A 23,177-nucleotide genomic window follows, 5' to 3' on the forward strand; every position below is an offset into this window, starting at 1 on the left:
TTAGCCCATTGCTCAACTTCTCCCCTAGCTTCTGTAAAACCAGTGGCTTGAATTAAATAAGTGGTTTGCATCCCCGGCTACCCATGAATCTCCTGGAGAGAGAAGAAGAGGAGGGGTTGCAGCTTTAGGGAAAAAAACAAAAAAACCGTGTCTGATACTTAGCCTCAAAGATTCTGATTTAACTGATCTAGGCCTGGGAGTGGTACTTTTTTAATAAGTTCTACCGGTGATTCTGATGTGAGGCAAGGTTGAGAACGACTGCACTAAATGATTTGGATGATAGCTAGCATTTAGTTGGCATCTAGAACCATTACATTGAGAGATATTGTACATAGGGTATAAATACTCTTCACAATCATCCTGGGAACTAGTATCATTATCCCCTGTTACATATGTAAAACCCAAGTCCACATTCACAGGGCCTCTTAGTGGTGTTGCACACCTAAGTGCAGCACCGGGTGCTTGCCTCCATCTTCCCCAGGAAAGGCAGATGGCGGTGAGCCTAGCAAAAGTAACACGCTCTGTGCGGGTACAGCTCCACACAACTCGATGGTTTGTTCTTGTTTCTCCATCAGTAGCCCTCACTCCACCTAACAAGGAACTGTTTCTGTTGCACACTTGACCCTGAATTCCCCTTCCCACCCACTTTGACATGCAGTTAAGGAGTTCAGGCAGCGGCTGCCCTGTTTCCCAGGTCTTGGTAGGGCCTTTCCTTCTTCCCCAGCCTTCACCCAACCATCTTACTTGGTGCCCTGAAGGCACTGCCTCCCTGGCCCTTTGAAAAGCCCCAATTCTTTCCCACAGGGCAAACTTTGTGACTCTGCATTACAGCACCATAGAAGGAAGCCCTTTCCCTTTCCTGCCACCTACCCCACCTGTGATCTGGCGTAAAGCTTGAGGGAGAAATTGGAGCAGAGGTGCTCAAGGGGAGAAGTCTCTCTGAAGGTGAGAACCTTGTGATATAAAGATCTTGGAAGTGCTTTCCTCTTTGTCATCCTATCTGGAGTCCCATGGGTCCTCTGAACATCCCAAGACTCAGAAAAATAACAGATTTCATTCTCAGGGAAACAGACTTGGAGGGCACTGGTTGAAGGGTCTGGTTTGGGGGCTGTTGTGTCTTTACACCTGCACCCCAGAAGGATCTGTCTGTAGGGTTGGATCAAGTTGAGAAGGGAGAAGGGCCACCTCCCAAGGCTGGAGTCCTTTGGGACTTTTTTCTGTTTTCTGAAGACCTTCAAACACACACATACACACATACACCAGTTTTTAACCAAACAGCAGCTTTTAACCCAACAGCAGCTTTTACTAAGCTCCAGGTGGGGCTGCCCTGGCATGGCCAGCGCAGCAGGTTGCCCTCAAGGGCCAGTCTCTGGTGTGATAGGAAGTAACAAAGGTGCACAAATTGGTGCTGCCCTTCCACGCTCACTGGGGTGGCTCAGAAGGGAGCAAACTCCAGGGTTCTCTGAAGACCAGAACCGACCAGTGTGGCTATTCGGCCTCTTTTCCAGGCCCAGCTGTGTCATTCCCCAGGCCCTGAGGCAGCACCTGCATCCTGGGCCTGTGGGGCACTGCTGCCCTTGCTGCTTTGTGGGAGAAACATGGCCAGCAACACAATCAGGAGGATGAGCAGACCACCGCCTACTACCAGCCCCAAGTAGATCCGGCAACGGACATTCTCCCAGCGCTTCTTCTGGGCCAGAGTCTTGGTTGTCTTGCTGAAGGCGGAGCTCTGTGGACACCCCCAGACACAGGGTAGGAGTTAGTGGTTTCCCCAGAGCCCTGGACCAGCTCCTTCCAACCCAGCCCCGGCGAGGCCTAGTCTCCTCCCGCAGCCTCCCCATCCTGTCAGCTCCCTTTCTCTACGCAGCCTGCCCTGGGATCCTCCCAGCCTGACTCCTGGTCTCCCACACTGGTGTAGCCCTTGACTCACAGCCCTACAGGCTCACCCCCAGTTAACAATGCCAGTCTTCAACCTGTAGGATGATCCACAGCTTCAAACCAAGGCCTTCGTACTTCATGAGACCTCCCCACCCACTGCATAGCTAAGCTAGGGATGCTTCAAGAAACCCACGGTCCCCACACCGGCCCTTGGGTGAGCCTCAGGCCCTACCAACGGCCGGGAGACCCTGAGCACAGCCTGAGAGCTCCCCCTGAGGGCCCCTCCTAGCCTCTCCCTCCCCCTCCCTGCTTCTCCAGGCCTCACACCATGTCCAGGAGTTGGTCTGAACGCTGTTCCAGCTCCGCCAACTTCCCGTCGCGCTCCAGGACCTTGTCGAAGTTGTTGAGCATGATTTCTGTCACCTCATCCGCCTGCCGCTGGCACCGCTCCAACTCTTTCCCTGCCTGGACACCAAGCCCAAGGTCAGGGCTACATGAGGCCCCCACCTGACCCTCATCTGGTCCTGAGACCTAGAGGCCTCCTTGCCCCACTGCACAAGCGCACGCGTGTGTGCACATGCACGTGTATGAGTAAGGGGAACAGCGCCTTTCATGCAAGGGTCTGATATGTGCGGAGGGAAGGGCTGGCCTCTTGGGTGTGTACGGCTCACCTTTGGCTCCTCCCTTTGCCCATCAAGGCAGGTCCTAGGTCGGCCTTGACTTCCAGCATCTCAGCTTCCTCTAAGATGCCTGAGGATGGGACCTTCCCAGGACCCACCCTCCCACAAAGCAGACGCTTGGCTCACCTGCTCCAGGATGGCCTCAACCTACTATGCACCTGCCTGTGGCTTCCCACTGGCCTAAGGAGGCAGCAAAGAACACAGAACCAAGCTGCTTGGCCAGAGCCAGACAGGGAGGAGATCCAGCCCACTGAGCTAGAAGGATAATTTTGGACCACCACACGTTATAGTCTCTGCCTAACCCCACAGACACACACACACACACACACACACACACACACACACACACACAAACTGAGATCAGATCTCGCTCCCCTCCCTCCTCCAGCCTCTGACTGGTCAGGCCAGTTCTGCCTCCTGGCCTGACCCTGCTCCCACATCAATGCTCAAAGTCGATTCGTTGTCTGCCTGGGAGCCTCGGCCTTCCTGGCCTCTGGCCTCCAGCTTTCCAGCTAGCCAGGATCTTCACTGGGATCCAACTCACACAGGAGAGACCAGCTCTTGGATTTCCCAGCCTGGGCAGCAGCCTCACCTGACAAAAGAACCCAGCTCATTTCAGAGGACTGGGAAGGGAGATGCAGGGTCCAAGCTGGGGGAGAGGCCAGGAAGAGGAAGAACACAGGGATCACAAGCAAGAAAGAAACTGGGCTTTGGATACATGCAACTGGGAGAGACCCAGGGCAGGAGGCCCTGGTAAGAGCCGGAGGTCCAGGGACATGTCGGGAGATGAATCCCAGCGGATTAGCAAACCACAGGAACTCCCTCCCCCAGCCCTGTCCCCCAGAGCCCAACCCTGTTCTCATCTCCTCCTCACAGAGCATGGGCCAAGCTCCCTTTCCTGCCAGACTATATTGCCCATTGTCTGCAGCAGACATTTTGGCACTTGACTGAATTCCACTTAAAACCAGAGAAAGGGAAGGGATCTGGTGGTCACAGAGGGCCACCTCCTACTCAGCCAAGAATCCCCGTTCAGGATCCCTGCAGCTGCCTTGCATGTAACCTCCAAGCATTCCCAGTATATGAATCCTATCTCCCCAACTGGACCATAAGCTCCCAGGGGGAGGGCAGGGGCCAGTGCCCTGCCTTTGTCTGCCACCAGCCTGGAGGCCCAGGAGGCCACCACAATGGTGACCATCCGCAAGGACTCAGTGAGTGAGCCAATCGCATTATAACTTATCCAAATGCAACTGTCATTCTCAAGTTTGTTATCCCAGTGTGTTTATCTAGCCCAGCTGGAGTTTCAAGGGGCAGGCATCTGAAACCCAAGTAGGTCAATATTTACTCATGAGCTAGAAAAGTAACCCATTTCGAGAGGGGGCCGGCAAACCACGACAGGGCAGTACACTCATGGGCTGGGGGAAGCAGTAGCTGGGGAACAAGGAAGCACTATGAAGAAAGCAGGGAATTTGTACTCATCTCTTGAGTTTTCCTGAGTCAACCACCATCACCACTATTATTATGACTAAATTATTCAACAAGTCTCCATTACTTGGAGTCTCTCACATTCAAATAGTCCAAGGCAAAAACCTGGGAATGGACCAAGATTCAAAAATGAGAATCACTGCTAGAGATTGGTGGGATGTTACATATCATTTTTTCTAATCTAAATGCTACAGCTGTTGTTATCTTATTCTCCAACATGGGGTGATGTTGGGTCACATTCTTCAGGACAGCTGGCTGTGCCTCCCACTGCAAGCTGTAGCCTCCTTCCCCCACTGCGAAGCCAGGCCTGTCCGGAGCCCAGATGGGCCCAGGCCTAAAAGAACACATTCGCACCAGGGAACACAGAGGGCTGGGGCTCAAGTCTCTAGCCCTCCTTGGCCCTCCTCAACCAGAGGAAAAAGGACACTGTATGCACAGGTCTCTGCTGGCACGGTGATTCAAATAAAGAACTGCCGGGTGTGGAAGGAGGTAAAAGACCGGAGGGCGGCCACGCTGCATCCTGCCACATAGAGTTCAACATAGTGCCTGGCACACCGTGAACGCGTGGAAAATATTTTCTGAATGAGTTGGGCCGGTTCTTGAAAAGATCGCTATAGGCTGGGGGAAAGAGGTGTGTATGATACAGTTAGAGAAGAGTAATGAGTTTACCCCATGAGATACAAATAGCGAGTGTTGAGCTGCCCACAGACAGGTGATTCCTGAGAACCGAGATGGACGGGGCGGGGGGAGGGGGGGGGCGGTGGCGGCATGTGGTGGAGACTACTGCCACAGGCAAACAGAGACACACTCTGGACAGTGACGGATCTGGCAGAGGGTAAAAGTCAAGAAGAGGAAGCTCCCGTGGAGGGAGGGATGGATCAAGAGTTTGTGTAGTTTTCTGAGCCTGGAGGGGCTTCAGGAGACTTTCTCTGTTGGTGGTAGACTGGCATGAACGAAAGTGAGATAACTCAGGCCAGAGGACACCAGAAGGCATGTAGAAATGCTATCAGCAAGGGTATGTGAAGAGGTCCCCAGGCTGGGGGGCCGGGAGGAACGGAGGGCAAGAGAGGAAGGGTGGGTGAGAGGGGAAGGGAGGGTGAGAAGCATTTCCGAGCTTGGGTAGGGGCAGCATTTTTGGCAGACGGAGGGTGGTAGTTACACAGGAAATTGACAGACTGTTACCCGGTGTGCAGAATATCCCTCCTTCAATTCTCAAATCTCTCCTCGGGTTTTTCCAGGCCAAATACAGCTGGTTCCTCTGAAAAGAAAGCTCTCAAAAACCTCCCTGTCCAAACTCTCCTGTCTCCCCTCTTTGCTGATTAGTGCCTACGAAACCCTATCCCAGCTGTCACTGTTGTCATCTTCAGAGGGACCCGGGCAGCGACCTGGTGTATCACCTCCTTCCTGGGTCAGCGCTCGCCTGAGCTCAGAGCCTAAGAGCCGGGCTCTGCATTACAGCCCTGGGTTCCTTCAAATCCTGCCTCTGCCACTCACCAGCTGAGTGACTAAAGACTGGGGATATGACCTTTCTGACCCCTCCGCTTCCTCATCTATAAAGTGGTGACAATAATATCTCCCATAACATTAGCTAAGGCATGTGGCATGTTATAAATAAAGTGCTTAGCACAAGTCCTGACACATACTAAAATGCTCAATAAATAATAGCTATTATTGCGGTAGCCCAAGTTTCCCTAGGTTTTTTTTTAGCTGTCAGATCCCAGGAACCACACCTGTGGTCAATAAAACCTCTTAAATATTTTTACGAAATACACAGCCAAGCAAGCTCTTGTGCACTTAATCGTTTCTAACCTAAATATAAAACTTGACATGGGCCTTTGATAACCTATATCTATTTTATTTCCATCAGGCGCTGCAGGCTGTTGAGAAGGTTTTACCTCTTGGTAGTAATAATAGCTCCCACTCAATGGGCACATACTCTGAGCTGAGAACTGTGCTGCTAGCTCTTTGTTCACTTTATCTCATTTAAGCCTCACTACAATCCACTGAGGAAAGTACTCTCATCCCAGTTTTATAAGAAACTGAGGCTCGGAGGGGTTAAATCACCCATCCAAGGTCACAGAGCCAGTGAGTAGAAGATCTGGGAGTTGAACAAACTTAGTCTCCAAGGATCACATTCTTAACCCCTGTGTTAAACTGGATGCGGGTAAAGGGAGGTCAAATGCTTTAGCTGGCTGGCTAAAGACTCACCAAGTTTGATGCTGCCAGCTCAACTTGTGTGCATATGAGGGAGGCCTGTGGCTCAAAACCCAAATTCTTTGCACAGAGCATGAGTGAGGACCATCTACAACATGAATGAATTCATTACCCATTCAATTTCTATCTTTCCCATCACTATTTTGTTCCTACTCTATCCCCTATACAAGTCACCATGACTGGCACAAAGGAAATGCCCAAGAAACACTTGTTAACTGAATGAATCAGAAAAGAGGAGAAAAGAAGGGAAAGCAAGAAGGACCAGGTAGGGAAGGCGGATGGGAAGAAGGAAGGGAAAGCGCTAAGGGTGGACAAAGGGGCAGCAATAAGAGAAAAAACAGAGGGAAGGGGCTAGGAGATGGTTGGGAGAGAGAGATCAATCCCCAGGCTCAGATCCACTATTTGCCTCAGATGAACCTGTGAGAGTCCCAGAGTTTCCCAGCACCCCCCAGTAAATTATCACAGCCTCAGCCTTCATTTCAAGAGTTTCCTCTTCTCACCAAGTGCTAAGGGCCAGCCACAAGCCCAACCTAACCCTGCCTGATTCCTTGCTCTGCCCGCTGGGAAGTGGGCTCTGGGCTCCGTCCCATTCCCTGGGCCTCCCTCAGTTTCCTGGCCTGGCCTTAGAGCTCAGTGCTACCTTCCTGCCCCGCTTCCTCTTCCTGCCTCCAGTTCCCTGGAGATGAGGCCATCCAGGCATCTCGACCCCCAGCCAGGCCACATCCACATCCATCACACCTCTGCTGGCTTCTCCATGGCGGAATCTTTTTTTTTTTTTTGGCAGTATCTTTTTTTTTTTTTTCTCTTTTTGGCTGTGCCATGTGGGATCTTAGTTCCCTGACCAAGGATCGAACCTGTGCCCCCTGCATTGGCAGGGCAGAGTTTTAACCACTGGATCCCCAGGAAAGTCCCTCCATGGCAGAATCTTAAAGCACCAAGCCTGCTTCCTGCCGGGCACAACTTCCCAGGAGTTCCAGGGGAGAGGAGAAGCGACTGGCACCAACTGCTCCTGACACCTTTGCCTTGGAAATGACAAGTGGGGACAGAGGCCAGAGTCTACAGCAGGAGTGGGGGATGACTCAACTCAAGAAAGTGTCCCTAGGTACGGGTTAGAAGGCAGTCAGGCTATGCCACACTGATAACTTCAGTGGAACTTTTATAGTAAACATCTTTCTTTCTCTGTCCCCAGGGGAAGGAGTTTGCCCTCCAACACCCTGCCACAGGGCTGGCCTCTACCACCCCATCGGCTCAGGTTTCCAACCCCTGGGCCAGACTTGGCCCCTCACAGCTCCAGGAAGGGCTGAAGAGGTCACCATATTACCCACCACTTCTCAGGAGCAGGTTTTGAGGGCCAGGCAGGTCTCTGCCATTGTATCTCCTCTAACCTCCTAAGGACCCAGCAAGGCGGGTATCGCTGACCCCACTTCACGATGCGGAAAAAGAGGCTCAGGGAAGCTAAGTGACTTGCCCGGGGTCACAGAGCGGGTAAGTGGCCACCACCAGGATCTCAGCCCGGAGTCTGACTCCGAAGCCGGTGCTCGTAACCGCTTGGCCCCGGCAAGTGGGAAGCCGGAGTCCCGCTCACTCGGCGCGGGGCAGCCGGGACCCTCGCACAGCCGCCCTTTCCCTCCCGCGATGCGCGCGGCGAGCCGAGGGTCCGGCCCCGGTCCTGCTCCCGAGCGCCGTTCCGAAGGACGCCCCCGCCCTTGGACTTCGGACTCCCGCCTCGCACCTCCCCCCACCCACGCTCGCCCTCTGCCCCCCGTCCCGGGCCCTCACCATCGCCGCCGCCGCTGCCTCGCCGCTCCGGTTCCTCTGCCCGAGCGGCCCCAGTGCCAGGGAGCTGGGAGGAAGCGGAGGGCGGGGCGGGGCCTGCCTCGCGGGGGCGGGGGGCGCGCCTTCTGGGAGCGGCGACCGAAACCAAGTCAAATCAGTCAAGTCGGAAGCGGCCGGCGATGGCTCCCGGGATCCCGGTTCGGCACCTCTCCCCGGGCCGCCGGCGCCCGGCTCGGGATGACTGCCCAGCCTGGTGAAGTGGGACCTCCGCCCAATCAGCCTGGTGCCTGGTCTACAGCTCGGGACCCCAGTCTATGAAATGGTCCCAGTGGAGTGGGCTCTGGAACGGGCTCAGGGAATCCTCTCTGGAACGGCATCCAAGCTCAGGTAGACCGGGTTGATCTGGGGAGGAATCATTTATTCATTCAACAAGCTCCTGTAGGAGCGCCATTGTCCTGCACTGTGCTAGGCGCAGGAAACGCAGTGAACATCTGGACAGGGTCTTTGCCACCTGGGTGAGTGCAACTCACCCATAATCAAAAACCGACCACACCAAAGTTCTGAAACTAAATAAAGTTTATTCACAATAAATATCATGAGTGCACTACCTGCCACTGGAGGGTACATTTTAAAACGGTCAATTGTATGTTTTGTGAATTTTACCTCAATTAAAAGAGAAAACAGACCCCCGTGGAGAAGGTGCTAGCTCTAGCTTTTTCTTTCTTTCCCCTTCACCACGTGGGCAAGTGCAGGCCTGTCCTGATATGACCCCCTTCCTCAGCTGGAGGATTAGGGAGGCTGGTGTGTCTAACCTTCTGTCCAGAGCCTCCCTGAGCTGAATCTATCCATCCTCAGCCTGCCCTTTCACTGCTACAGAGAAGCCACCAGCCACCTGTTCTCTACCCCACCCCATACCATCCCAACATCTCAAAGATGGCCCCTCTGGGGGAAGGGGGTTGGGGGCTTCCCTCTCCCACGTTGACCCCCATGTGAGCACAGACCCCACCCCCAGCCTGGACAGACTAGGTCCCAATCACCCCAGTTGCTTGGACCTCGAGTCTAGGAGTGGACTGAGAAGAGAGAGGATGGACAGGATCCTGACAAAGTCTGCCCCCAGGGTCTCTTCTGTGCTTTCCTCCCTTCCTAGTTTTCAGGGCATGGTTCTATTTTTTTTTTTTTGGCTGCGCTGCACGGCATGTGGGATCCTAATTCCTCAACCAGGGATCAAACCCACGTCCCCTGCATTGGAAGTGTGGAGTCTTAACCACTGGACCACCAGGGAAGTCCCCGGAGCATGATTCTAGAACCTGACTTGCCAGTACTAGTCCCCAGTCCTGTTTCCCAACCCCGCCCCTTCCAGACTCCCTCCCCAAATCAGGTTCTTTTCAATTCTGGAAAGCCTATGGGGGAAATAGGGACAGAGATGACGTGAACCCTTCCCCCAAACCAAGGCGCACTGGGCACTGGAAAGATTGACAATGATGGTGGAACCTGGTGGAGAGGAGGGAGGCTCAAAGACAGAGAGGTCCATTGTCCATGGAGGGGAAGGAAAGCCATAGGCCCTGTCCTGTGACACTGACTGTGCCCAGCCACGAGATACGGGTGAGAGATGCTCACCCCCTCAGGACAGCTGAGACCCAGAGGCCCTGCTAAGTTCCAGAAGGACAGGGGCAGACAAAAGACAAATAGAACTCGCAGAACCACAAGAGAAGGAAAAGCAGTTAAGTTCCTCTAACCCCCTCACTCTAAGACTACAACAGGGCCACCAAAGAGAAACGGCAATGATGGGAGGGGTGGGAGGCCCTTAACCAGATTCCTAAATGCTCTGCCCAGGTAGGCTTCATGTCTCGGCTAACACTTCCAGCAGAAAACTAATAAAGGAAATGGCAAGACCCAGCGGGGATACTTGAGAGTCTTACATACTACCCTAAAATGCTGGGAAGGTTTTGAATTTTTCATACACCAAGACCTCCAGAAAATTCCTGTTCTTGAGACCGGTGACAATGATGGAACAAGGGGAGATAAAGACAGAGAGTTTCCATCTTTTTTCTCCAAACATATGCTCTCCACCCCTCCAACAGCTTGGGCCTCCAATGGGAGGATCTCTGCCAGAGGGCATCCTTGGGGAGAAAAGAAATGGAAGGGCCAAAGGCAAAATGGAAAGGGAGAAAGTACCTCACATGCATAGGGCTACTGAAAGGTCTTTATTGCCCACTGGCCACCCTCAGTTCCATCAGTTTCCCAGCCATGCGCTGGCCCTTCTGGGTCTCTCCAACCATCTCTGAGGACACCTGAAACACAGCCACAGTCCAGCTCTCTCCTTCTGGGGACCAAGGTGCTCCCTGGGGCAGACAGTGTGGTAGAGGGGCCTCAGAGTGAGGGGCGGGAGGATGGAGCAGCGTTCCCTGTGGAGAAGGACAGGAGGGAGGGCCCCTCTTGGCACCCACTATGGAAGGTTGCCCCCGAAGAAGAGGGCAGGGTGGGAGGGGTTCCCTAAGTTACTTAAGGGATGGCACCCGTGGCAAAGAGCACGATGAAGAGGACGATGATAAAAACTATCACGCAGATGAGGACGATCATCTTCACATTCTTCCACCAGAACTTCCGAGCCACCTTCTGCGATGTGGTCTTGAAGTGCTCGGACTGTTGGGGATAAGGCAGAGTCACCCAGTGCCTCCTGCCACTGGAATGAGCATACCGAGACCCACATTCCATACATCTAAACATTTAAGTGCTAAGTTGAGGTAACAGACTGCTAAATAAAATAGTTAGTTCTGTCCTCCTACCTTGACAAATGTACCTTCACAACCATCTAGTGAACCAATTCAAATTTAGAATTCTTGGGCTCCCTCTGGTCCCCTGCCTGCCCCCTTCTCTTCTTACCCCTGCACTGCCATGCACACTGAGGGGCCTCTGACGCATGCTCACACCCAGGGTTGTGACACTGGCAGCACAACCCACCCTTGGGAGGGCAGACACTGGGGCTGAGGGGTACAGGCTCCAGGTGGACACATCTCCCTGGTTCCATAACTCCTGGCCACATGAGGACTGCTGAAGCTGGAGGAGGGGCCAGGGCAGTATCGGGGTTGGAACTTAGGGAAAATGCTCTTCCTCTCCCAACCTGAATTGCAGAAATTGTTTCCCTGCGCCATGCTTCCCAGATTGGGCTGTGGAAAGAAACACTAAGTCCCAGGGAGTCAAATGAGCTATGTTCAAGATTACACACAGGACTCAGAAAGCCATGGCCAGTCTCTCAACATGGACATGGAATCTTAGCCTCCAGCCCTCTGTTGAACTTTAGAGTTACTCCCTCCCTGAACAGCTGGCTTCAGCCTCTGGCTGGAGGGGGAGAAGAATGAGATCTAGCAAGATGTGTGGGAGATATTATTCCAGCCTTCAGCCAGCAGAGGATCCTGGGATCAAAGACTTTTACTCCTCTTCCCAGCTTCTTTTTAAAGCTGGCTCAGCAAGACTCTAACAGTTTTCCACCCCCTGCCTAATAACTCCTGGGGAAGGCCAAAGGCCCTAAGAGGATTTTCTGGAGCCAATATTTTTGTCCTGGGGAGGCCAGGTCCAAATGATTGTCAAGGGCAGCCTTCAAAGGGCAAGTTGATTTCATAGGAGAGAAGCCTAAGAAAGCACAGGCTGACTGAGCCATCTATCTGTCTCACAAAATGTCTCCGTGGGTCCACCCCCACATCCCCAGCCCCAGTCCCTGAACCCATTCCCTGGACTCCAGTACCAATCAGTGGAGTAGAGAAGAATCAGAAGTGGGGATTCAGCTCACAACAATTCCCAACGCAGGTAAAAAGGCAGACTTCCCTCCTGATCATTCTGCCACCAAGACCACCAAGCCTCAAGCCCCCAATAATCCTCCTTCCCCCTCTTCCCCTGGCCCCCACTGGGCTCCCCATCATCTCACTGTGGCTTCCAGATCCTCTGTCTTGTTACGGAGATGGTCCAAGTTTTCTCCCCGGGCCAGGATCCGCTCCACATTCTGGGTCATAATATTCTTGACTCCCTCCACTTCACTCCGCAGGTTTCGCACACGGTCATCTCCTCCACCACCACTGGCCTCCTCCTGGGCAGCCACACAGGGGTTAATTAGGCCGAGGGCCGGAGGGACTGAGACTCAGCCTCAGAGGCCAGAGGAGGGGGAGGCCTAAGGTGGACTTTAGCTTTTTGTAATGCTCTAACTGTTTGCAAAGAGAATGTTTTCCTGTAGTACTTGTGTAATCAAAAACAAATGCATTTTTAAGCCCCAGATGGTGAGAGTCATGCTAGGAGACAGACTGGATCCAACTTCTTTGTGGGTTCTCAGGGCACGTGAGAGGACAAGAAGCACGCTCCCAAAGCCCTCTCCACTGCTTCCTTGTTCCTCAGAGAGGGTCAGAGGAGACCGCTGAGCCAGCACCTAACAAGGCACAGCCCCACCGTTACCTATGAATTCCCAGATCCCACCGGTCCTCATTAAAAATGCCTGTGCCCCGCTCCCCCGCAGACCACCCTCCCCTAGCCTAACCCGCCCTCTCTTCAAGACAGCAGCTGGAGAGCTGCTCCGGCCTCCTGGGCAGCCTGAGCCCCGGCAACCAGGCTCCAAGTCCCTCACAAGTCCCCACGAGAGACAGCCGTTGGGCCACAAACTTCTGCTTTCCCCACCACTAAGCACCGCGCGAAGGCACCACGCCATGGCCTGCTTAAGCAAGTATGAAATATACAAACAGCAGCCTGGGTGTTGGGGGTAATGGAGGGCAAGTCCTCCCTGGCTGATGCCTCATCCTCAGGCTTTCTGATAAGGTTTTTGAACAGGGAGGGAAAACACGGCTAAGCTCCTCCCTCCCTGACCCTCTGGACTTCCAGACACAAGCCAGGGGTGTGGGTCCAAACTAGATTATCACAGAGAACCAACTTCTGACTTGTTTTTTTTTTACAAACCCTCAGCTCTCTTCCTCATGTTTATGGAGAGGGGGCAGATTCCTTGGACTCGACGGAGAGACAAATTCTTTGGGTTTCTGTACAGGGATAAAGTGAGAGGCAGAGCGGGATTCCTGCCGCTGGGCTGGAATCTGCACCGGGAACAGCAGAGGCACTGCCCAGGAATGTCACAGCACCCGAAGGCCGGAGGGCTGGAGGAGGAGATGAATTAGGATCTCCCACTCCCACCGCAGCTCCACTCCTGGCCAGCTCAGGGCTCAGGGGAGGGAGGGAGCAGAGAAGGAGCAGGAACACCCGCCCAGGCAGCTCAGACCTATTTGCAGCCCAGCTGTCAAAGAACAGAGGTCACAGTCAGCGCTGGCCCAGCCCTCAGATTTTGCCACCAGCTTTCCTTTGCTGATCCCCAGCCCCCAGCCCACCTCTGGCTGCTCGTGAAATCAGCCCCTTCTTAGTTTCCAGCTCTCTCACCATGTTTCCGAGCGGCTCGGGCCTGTCGGCAGCAGGACTCTCGCCTAGTCTGTTTCCTCTCGGGCAGCCTTCGGTTCACTTCCTGCTTGTCCAACTTTCAGCCCGCCCCCGCCCACCTCGCATCCACAGCCTCTGCGGCCACACCTCGCGCAGGTTCCCCAGGTAGGCGGGCACTCTCCACTGCTCTCCCAAGTCTCCTGGGAAACCAGGGCTTAGGTTTAAAGCGACAGGGCCCCCCGGCACCACATTCCTTCTAACTTGTCAGGAACAAGAAAAGAAAGATCAAGCAGTCCTCCTAGGTTTCCTGATATAGCAAGGGCAGCCGACTCCTTTTTTAAATTTTTATTATTATTATTATGTTTTTTTCGGCTGCACCACGCGGCATGCCGGGGATCTTAGTTCCCTGACCAGAGATGGAACCCATGGCCCCTGCAGTGGAAGCGCGTAGACTTAACCACTGGACCGCCAGGGAAGTCCCCCATCTCCTTTTTTTATGTTCTGAGTATCTCACCCCCAATTCTTAGAGACTGAAATCAACCCTAAGCACCCTGCCAGACCTTGTTCACATGGAAACAGAACGCACATATGAACACTTCTTGCTGGACAACCCTTGTTCCCATGTCCGTTTTAGTGGAGAAAGCATTGAAACCCCCAAAGTCTGGAATGCTGTAATCCTGGGCTCTGGTGTCGGAAAGCTGCACACCCTGAGTGAACTTTTTCACCTGCCTGGGTTTTGCCGGTGCTGATGCTTACCTCATAGGATGGTGGTGAGGAGTAAAAGGATAGCACATGCCATGTGCCTAGCACAGTGCCTGGAACGAAGGGCTGCCCACTGCTCAAATCAGGGAATGATGGCTCACCAACCCTCCTTTCCTTCCAGAGTTCAACAATCCTGCACGTCCCTTCCGAGGCCACCATGTCGGTTGGTGAGCCCCATCAGAAAGGGTCACGCGACTGCCCTATGGACAAGAGAGAGGGCCCAGGGCAAAGGATTTTTCCACCAACCTGGCTCCAGGCCAGAGAAAATCGACTCTTCCTGGACAGTGTTTATGGAGATAGAAGAACAATAGCAGGGACGTGCAGAAGGGAACAAACATTCCTGTCCCATCCCAGAAGAAGTAACAGTTCCAAGAGGGAAATGTCAGCGTCTCTGACAAATGCTTTTTTAAAGAGTCTAATAAATTTCGGACCACTGTAGCATTTGGAGACCCTTTATTCTCATTTATAATGAAATCTTACTCCCAATTGGATGATTATTATCTTTTTCAGGCCTGAATTTCGGGGGACAGGATCAGCCTGCTTTCACAGAGAATGTGGCTGCCTGTCTCCTCACCATCCTTAGAAAGGCGACAATGAAGCCAAGCGGAGGTGGCTCAGAATCCTTGATCTATACTTTCATTGTTCAGTACAGTAGCCACTGACCACAAACAGCCATTGAACATTTGATATGTGGCTAGTCTAAACTGAGATGAGATGTAAGAGTAAAACACACAGCAGATTTCAAAGGCTTATTATGAGAGAAAGACTATAAATATCTCTTTAGTAATTTTATATATTGATGACACATTGGAATAATGTTTTGGATCTTTTTTTTCCCTTTTTAAAAAATAATGTGTAACGTGCTTTATTTTATTTATTTTTTCGGCCACACGGCATGCGGGGATCTTAGTTCCCCCCCCCCCCCCCGCCCCAGGGATCGAATCCGTGCCCCCTACTGTGGAAGCGCGGAGCCCTAACCACTGGACTGCCAGGGAATTCCCAAGTGCCTTATTTTTTTATTGAGTTATAGTTGATGTACAATATTATATAAGTTACAGGTGTACACTATAGTGATTCACAATTTTTAAAGGTTATACTCCATTTATAGCTATTATAAAATACTGGCTATATTCCCTGGGTTGTATGATATATCCTTTTAGCTTATTTTATGCATAGTAGCTTGCGCCTCTTAATCCCCTACCCCTAAATTGCCACTCCCCCTCGCTCTCCCCACTGGTAACCACTAGTTCGTCCTCTATATCTGTGAGTCTGCTTCTTTTTTGTTATATTCAGTAGTTTGTTGTATTTTTTAGATTCCACAAGTAAGTGATATCATACAGCAGGGGACCCCAACCTTTTTGGCACCAGGGACGGGTTTCGTGGAAGACAATTTTTCAACGGACAGGGGTTGGGGGGTGGGAGGGATGGTTCAGGCGATAATGCGAGCAATGGAGAGCGGCAGATGAAGCTTCACTCGCTTGTCTGCCGCTCACCTCCTGCTGTGCAGCCCGGTTCCTAACAGGATGTGGACTGGTACCAGTCCAAGGCCTGGGGGTTGGGGACCCCTGTCATACAGTATTTGTCTTCCTCTGTCTGACTTATTTCACTAAGCATGATACCCTTGAGGTCCACTCATGTTGTTGCAAATGGCAAAATTTCACTCTATTTTATGGCTGAGTAGTATTCCATTGTATATATGTATATACCACATCTTCTTTATCCATTAGTCTGTTGATAGACACTTAGGATATATTGTTAAATAAAAAAAAAAAAATGTTGATAAAATTAATTTCACCTGTTTCTTTTCTCTTTTAATTTGGCTAATAGAAAATTTTAATTACCAACGTGGCTCAAATTACATTTCTATTAGATATGCTGATCTGTACCTTAATATTTATGTGACGTTGGACAGATTTATGTAACATCTCTAAGCCTCAGTTACCTCCATTGTCTATGCCTGGTACTTTAAAAACCCTCAGTAAATGGTGGCTTTTGTGATTACTATTACTATGGATTCCAGATGCTAAGTGAATTGGTGGTTAAGGGAACATGAGGGGTGCCAAGAAACAAAGGGTCAGAGTAGGAAGTTTGTGGGGAGCAGGAGGAAATGACAGAGGATTCCCGGGGAGGGAAGGACAGTTACAGCAGTTGAGGAGTTACTGGGGTCTGGTATGCCACTGCAAGCCTTGGACATACACTGGTGTCCCTGAGGGAGATGACCCTTGGCCTAGACCCAGCAACCATCAGGGAGATTCTCAAGTGCCCACAGTTGGGCCTGTGACCTGTCTGTCCTCATCTTCACCATACAGAATTGCCGCAGGCTTGGCCTCACCTGTACAAACATTACAATGTTACCCTTTGTCAGAAGACCACCTGGGAGTTCCCTGTTGGCCTAGTGGTTAGGATTCTGGGCTTTCACTACCGTGGCCCACGTTCAAACTCTGGTCAGGGAACGGAGATCCCACAAGCCACAAGGCGTGGCCAAAAAAAGAAGAAAATGAAGAAGGAAAAAAGACCAGCTGGCTAACACCCTCACAAGGTGAGACATTCAGTAAGGCACCAAACAATACTCGATGAGCAGAAATGGTCAGGGAACAAGAGAACAAAAGTCACTGATTCCTTTACAGTCAAAGAAGGCTCTATCCCAGGAGAAGGGGAGTGTCAGTCACTTTGTAAGGAAAAGACGCTACATGGTAGGAGTTGCAACCAAAGAAGCAATTGGGGTGTGATGAAGAGTGTTCCCAGTCCCTGCGTGATCAGAAGATTTGGGCATCAGCTCTATGGCTCCCTGGTTGTGCAGTCTTAGGCAAGCTTCCCTCTGGGAGTTTTGGTTTCCTCATCTGCAAAATGGGAATAAGAATGAAAGCTATTTTGCGGGGTTATTATCAGGATTAAATGGTATGGGTATATATTTCTATATTTCTGCTAAAGCACATTACAAATGAGAAAGGAGACTAATAGAATAAATGGAATGAGAAAATAGGGGAAGAGGAATATGAACAGCCTGCAAAGCAACCAGGCAAACTTTGTGGTACACTGGCATATATCCCAGTCTCATTTATGGCCCAAGGGGGCAGTTGACTCCTGTACCTCTCAGGGAAAAGGCTAGCGAACAAGAAGAAAGTACATTCAGGAGGCTCAGTTGGAATTGCTCCCTGAAAGATCATAAAGCTCTCCCCACTGCCAAGGCCTCTTTTGTCTCCAAAACCCTCTTTATAGACTGTTACACCACTGGCCACCCCATCTGTGACACAGTCACCCCCATCTCTCCCAATGTGCTCTTCCTTTCTGACCGTGACCTTAGAACCCAAAGCTTCTGCCCTTGGCCATCTTATGGCTCCGCGATAGCGCAACAGTTCTCTATGGGGTTGATTTTGCCCTCCAGGGGATATTTGACAACGTTTGGAGATATTTTTGTTTGACAGAACTGGTGGCGGAGGTGTGCTACTGGCATCTAGTGGGTAGAGGCCAAGGATGCTAAACATCCTACAATGCCAAGGACAGCCCCTCCCCGCACCTCACCCACCCCGCAACGACAAAGAATATGCAGACCAAATGTCATACTGCCAAGGTTGAGAAACCCTGCTCTCCCTCTGGAAGTGCAATCAATGCCTTTACAGTTTCAACAGCCATTTATGGACGATCCCCAAATCCGTACATCACTCTCAATTGCCACTGCTTCCTCTCCAATACCCTGGTCAGTCCACAGACACATCCGATAGCCAACCCAAACCCTTTATCTTTTCCCCATGTTCCTCCTCCTGGATAGTACTCCCATTCTATCAGTGTCCCAAGTTAGGAACCCCTAAACCATCCTACACACACAACGGGACATCACTAAGTCTTGGTCATGTCTCTCAAATCCACCCCCTTCTTTCCATATCAGCTCGTGCTTCCTAGGTAATGCCGGGCATTATCTCTTCTCTGAACAATTCCAGCCACCTCCAAACTGACCTTTCTTTTCCCATCCATTCCTCCTGGGGTTACTTGTTATCTTCCCAAAACACTGATTTGAGTATGCTGCACCTCCAGGGTAGAGCCCAAACTCCTTAGCTTGGCATTCCAAGATTGCTGTCAACCTGCTTTTTGAAGCTTATCTCTCATGAGACTCACCTCCCAGCCCCCCAGTCATACGAAATTACCTGCCCTTCCCATAACACACCATCCCCTTTTATACCTTTGCTCAAGTGGACTTGTCTCATGATGAGTGAATATCCTCCTTCATTCATCACTGTCTATGGCAAGTCTATTCATATTTAAGACATTGCTTCCATGAAGTCTTCCAGATTTCCCCACTGAAGTTAACGTCTTCCTCTTCTGATCGCCATCACACTGTATCTTTTATAGAGCTTATAATATGCTTTGCCATTAACTACATACACATTTGACTCCTCTGAGACTCTAAGTTCTGTGAAGGCAGGGGCTGTGTTTTTACTTTGGTACCCCTCGTAGAAAATAACATATATCCTGCACATAGTAGGCACTCACTAAATGTTTAGGGTATTGAATTGAGAGATCTGAAAGAGGGCTTCTTTCTCCACAGTACAGACAGAAAGAGAATTTTTATTAGAAAAGAACCATGAAGAAATTCCTTTTGTAAATTTTGGACTATTTTATGGATAAATGAATGTTTGATGCCATGAGTCTCTATATATTGGTCCTGAAAGGATAAACTGGAAATCAACACCTTGAACAAAAACAAGTTAAAATCATGGGATGGAGAGGTGAAGAGTTAGCACAGCTCATTTACTAGCTGTAGTTCTCTTACACAGAATGCTCTCAGTTCACCCAAGACTACTGAGAACTTTTGATTTCCCTCTCTCGTCTCAAAATTGTACTCATCCTTTAAGGCCCAAGTTTTCAAAAAAACTTTCCTGATTTCTCCAGTCATAATTCATTTCTTCCTCAGTGCTCCCATAGCACTTTGAACCTCACTTAATTCTTATGACTTCCTACATTTTATTATTATTTTATTATTTCTATATATTTTTATTATTATACTTCTATAGGACAGAGGCCACAACTTAATCATTTCTGTTTCCTCCTCTGTAACTTGTCCAGTTCTTGGCACATAACAGACCATCAACACTGAACTTAATGGAACCATCTAACTTTGAGTGATCCTGGAAGATCTAGCCCAAACTTCCCAACCCACACTGTATTCATTTGGACTGGGATTTGACAGTGGATTAAGAGGTCCATCCCCCTAAATAGATCTATGGCTTCCAAAGTGACTTGGCCCCCCTTGCCTATTAGGATGACCTAGAAGTGGGCCAGACCCTCAACAGCAGGAACACTTGTTAGCCCAGTGATTCCACCTGCCAAACACAACTGTGCCCAATAATCTCTACTTTTACATCTACCCCTGCTGCTTCTTCCCTTTAGGATAGTGGTTCTCAGCACATGGTCCATGAACCCCTGGAGTCTTTAGGGACAAAACTACTATAATAATACTGAGATGTTATTTGCCTTTTTAACTGTGTTGACATTTGCACTGATGATGCAAAAAGCAATGGTGGGGGCTTCCCTGGTGGCACAGTGGTTAAGAATCCGCCTGCCACTGCAGGGGACACGGGTTCGAGCTCTGGTCCGGGAAGATCCCACATGCCGCGGAGCAGCTAAGCCCGTGAGCCACAACTACTGAGCCTGTGCTCTAGAGCCGGTGAGCCACAACTACTGAGCCCGTGTGCCACAACTACTGAAGCCCACGCGCCTAGAGCCTGTGCTTCGCAACAAGAGAAGCCACCGCAGTGAGAAGCCCGCGCACCACAACGAAGAGTAGCCCCCGCTCGCCTCAACTTGAGAAAGCCCACGCGCAGCAACGAAGACCCAACACAGCCAAAAATAAATTAATTAATTAATTAAAAAAAAAAAAAAGCAACGGTGTCAAAACTGCTGGCAACTTAGCAGGAGTGAGACAGTGGAACCAAATTGTAGTAGTAGTCATTGCATTCCTTCTTGCCATGCGTTTGCAATTTTTAAAAAATGCCAGCGTGCAGCCTAAAAAAAAAAAAAAAGAAAGAAAATAAAATGCCAGTGTCAATTAAGAACACCCTTAATGAAGAAGTACAAATTAATAATTTTATAAACTCTTGACACTGGTATACAGATCTTTTTACTATTTTGTGTGAAGAAATGGGAAATATGCATACAATGCTTCTGCATACCCAAATACGATGTTTCATAGTTTCTAAGCAAAAGCACTTGTGCAATTAAACTGTGAGCTCAACTCACCTTTGTTTGTTTTCAAATTAATAGATTTTATTTTTTTGAGTAGTACGGACAGTTCCCATACACCCCTTCATGCTCTCCCTGTTTCTCCTATTACTAACATCTTGCATTAGTGTGGTATATTTGTTACAATTGATAAGCTAATAGCGATATTAATAACAAAGTTCATGGTTTACATTAGGGTTCATTCTTTATATTATACATTCTATGGGTTTTGACAAATATATAATGACATGAACTCACCATGACACCATTAGAGTATCATACAGAATAGTTTCACTTCTCTAAAAATCCTCTGTGCTACATTCTTCTCTCCCTTCCTCCCCCCAATCCCTGGCAACCACCAATCTTTTTGCTATCTCCATAGTTTTGCCTTTTCCAGGTTATCACACAGTATGTAGCCATTTCAGATTGGTTTCTTTCAGTCAGCAATATGCACTTAAGCTTCCTTCATGTCTTTTTGTGGCTTAATAGCTCATTTCATTTTATCACTGAATATTCCATCATATGGATGTGCTAGTTTATTTTACCCATTCACCTACTGAAGGACATTTTGGTTGCTTTCAAGTTTGGGCAATTATAAATAATGCTGCTGTACAATCACGTGCAGGTTTTGTGTGGGCATCAGTTTTCAACTCATTTGGGTAAATACCAAGGAGCACAATTGCTGGATCATATGGTAAGAGTATGTGGAGTCTTGTAAGAAACCGCCAAAACTGTCTTCCAATGTGGCTGTACCATTTTGCAGTCCTACGAGTAATGGAAGCAGAGTTCCTGTTGCTCCACATCCTCGCCAGCATTTGTTGTTGTCAGTGCCTTGGATTTCAACTACTCTAATAGTATCTCACTGCTGTTTTATTTTACTGTATTGTATTTTTTGGCCATGCCAAGCAGCTTTCGGGATCTTAGTTCCCCAACCAGGGACTCAACCCGGGCCACAGCAATGAAAGTGCCTAGTCCTAACCACTGGATCGTCAGGGAATTCCCAAATTTGCAATTTCCTAATAATATAAGATGTTGAGCATCTTTGCTTTTGTCTTTTTTTTTTTTAAACAAAGTACCATTTTACTTGAAAGGACATTGGACAAACTATGGTTATTCAAACTGGTGCGTTTAGCAAATATTTTCTCAAAAATGAAAGGAGCCGGTTCGTTCAAGGAAAAAAATAAATGGTATTTGTTGCCAATGGTAAATTTGAGCTTTCAAGTGAAAATTAAAAATTTGAAAACTTGTATCTGCCACTGTGAGCCTGGCAGCTTCCCAACGTTTAAGAGACTCTGCATTTAAAAGAGCTGTGTAGGGCTTCCCTGGTGGCGCAGTGGTTGAGAATCTGCCTGCCAATGCAGGCGACACGGGTTCGAGCCCTGGTCTGGGAAGATCCCACATGCCGCGGAGCAGCTGGGCCCGTGAGCCACAATTACTGAGCCTGCGCGTCTGGAGCCTGTGCTCTGCAACAAGAGAGGCCGCGATAGTGAGAGGCCCGCGCACCGCGATGAAGAGTGGCCCCCGCTTGCCGCAACTAGAGAAAGCCCTCGCACAGAAACGAAGACCCAACACAGCCATAAAAATAAAGGAATTCCTTTAAAAAAAAAAAGAAAAAAGTTAAAAAAAAAAAAAAAAAGAGCTGTATAACTCAGTGAACCAATGTTTTCCAAATTACCATGCATATTTTACAAAATCATGCGTGAGTAAAAGGTCCATTCAAAGTGCAAGATATACCAATGATTTTAATGTAATAGAGCATAAAATTCATTATATGATTTCCAATTTCACATCTGACTAACCTTTAAAAAATGACTACTTGTAAGTTTTGGTGTGGTACAAAAGAATATCCACAGTTATCTAAACAGGCTATTAAAATGCTTCTCTTTTTTCCAACTAAGTATCGGTAAGACCAGGTTTCCTTCACATACTTCAATCAACACCATTTCACAACAGATGGAATGCAGAAGCAGATATGAGAATCCAGCTTTCTTCAATGAAGCCAAACATTAAAGAGATTTGCAGGTAAAATAATACTATTCTCATGTATTTTCTTGGTGTGGAAAATATACTTTTTCTCTTAAAAAGGTTATTTATATAAACATGTTATGGGTTTATTACTTTTTTCTTTTAGTGAATCAATACATATTTTAAACATTTCTCAGTGTAAATTTCCAATACGGTAAATACGGGAAAATATAACCCATTATAAACAAAAGTTCTTTAGGGTTCTCAATGATGTGTGTAGCAGTGTAGAGGGGTTCTGAGACTAAAAAATGTGAGAACCCCTGGTCTAAGATGCCTTCCTCTGATCCTGCTGGTCAGTCCCAGTGCAGAGAATTAGATGTTACAATGCTGTTCAAGACTCACCTCTCTAAGACTTTCCTTGATCGACCACTCTATTCACTGCCCCTACTCTGCATACCCTCTGCAGCTATGTTGTTCCGGTTTCCCCTGCTGCTTTCAAACCTCTGGTTCATGGCAGGTACTGAAGAGAGAATAAAGAAACTTGCACACAGTCTCTAGACCGGGGCAGCCCTTCCAGGTGCGTCCTAATTCGGCGGGAACCTTTCTGGGAAGAGTCTGACATTTGCGCCCGCGCTGCTCACATCTGGAGAGGCCTAACGGGGGCGGGGAGTGACCCAGGGAAGTTGCGGGCGCTCGGAGTCTTATTAGGTTGAAAGCGCGGAGAGGGATCGGGAGGCCTCAGGGAAGAGACTGGTCATTCGGCGGAAGAGAGGCAGGTCCGGTGACACCTTCGCTCCTCCTCGG

At 49.5% G+C, this 23,177-nt stretch overlaps 2 protein-coding genes across 4 annotated transcripts; both read right to left on the reverse strand.

Moving 5' to 3' along the window:
- Nucleotides 1-1,259: 1,259 nt before the first annotated feature.
- VAMP5 (vesicle associated membrane protein 5) lies at nt 1,260-8,128 on the reverse strand. Of its 2 annotated transcripts, XM_036872370.1 has the most exons (4): nt 8,034-8,050; nt 5,223-5,298; nt 2,206-2,343; nt 1,260-1,729 (listed from the first exon to the last, which is right to left on the reverse strand). In XM_036872370.1, the coding sequence occupies exons 3-4, from the start codon at nt 2,287-2,289 to the stop codon at nt 1,520-1,522; spliced, it is 294 nt and encodes a 97-aa protein (XP_036728265.1). In that variant the 5' UTR covers nt 2,290-2,343; nt 5,223-5,298; nt 8,034-8,050; the 3' UTR covers nt 1,260-1,519. The 2 variants fall into 2 exon arrangements, with proteins under 2 accessions (XP_036728265.1, XP_036728264.1); XM_036872369.1 differs by lacking the exon at nt 5,223-5,298 and having other exon boundaries at nt 8,034-8,128.
- Nucleotides 8,129-10,213: 2,085 nt separating this feature from the next.
- VAMP8 (vesicle associated membrane protein 8) lies at nt 10,214-14,366 on the reverse strand. Of its 2 annotated transcripts, none has more exons than XM_036872364.1 (3): nt 14,187-14,366; nt 11,953-12,111; nt 10,214-10,673 (listed from the first exon to the last, which is right to left on the reverse strand). In XM_036872364.1, the coding sequence occupies exons 1-3, from the start codon at nt 14,349-14,351 to the stop codon at nt 10,533-10,535; spliced, it is 465 nt and encodes a 154-aa protein (XP_036728259.1). In that variant the 5' UTR covers nt 14,352-14,366; the 3' UTR covers nt 10,214-10,532. The 2 variants fall into 2 exon arrangements, with proteins under 2 accessions (XP_036728259.1, XP_036728261.1); XM_036872366.1 differs by lacking the exon at nt 14,187-14,366 and adding an exon at nt 13,434-13,713.
- Between the last annotated feature and the right edge of the window lie 8,811 nt (nt 14,367-23,177).

This window comes from Balaenoptera musculus, chromosome 13 (assembly GCF_009873245.2).
Source record: "Balaenoptera musculus isolate JJ_BM4_2016_0621 chromosome 13, mBalMus1.pri.v3, whole genome shotgun sequence".
NCBI classification, from domain to species: domain Eukaryota; kingdom Metazoa; phylum Chordata; class Mammalia; order Artiodactyla; family Balaenopteridae; genus Balaenoptera; species Balaenoptera musculus.

Bases quoted from the DNA above. Each gene is read 5' to 3' on its own strand.
- VAMP8 (XM_036872364.1), bottom strand. From the start codon at position 14,351: ATGGTGGCCTCGGAAGGGACGTGCAGGATTGTTGAACTCTGGAAGGAA. The intron at 12,112-14,186 runs GTAAGCATCAGC...GTGGCTGCCCAG, and splicing joins CCTCACCACCATCCTATGAG to GAGGAGGCCAGTGGTGGTGG. The intron at 10,674-11,952 runs GTGAGATGATGG...TATCCCCAACAG, and splicing joins CAGAGGATCTGGAAGCCACA to TCCGAGCACTTCAAGACCAC.
- VAMP5 (XM_036872369.1), bottom strand. The intron at 1,730-2,205 runs GTGTGAGGCCTG...GGGTGTCCACAG, and splicing joins CAGACCAACTCCTGGACATG to AGCTCCGCCTTCAGCAAGAC.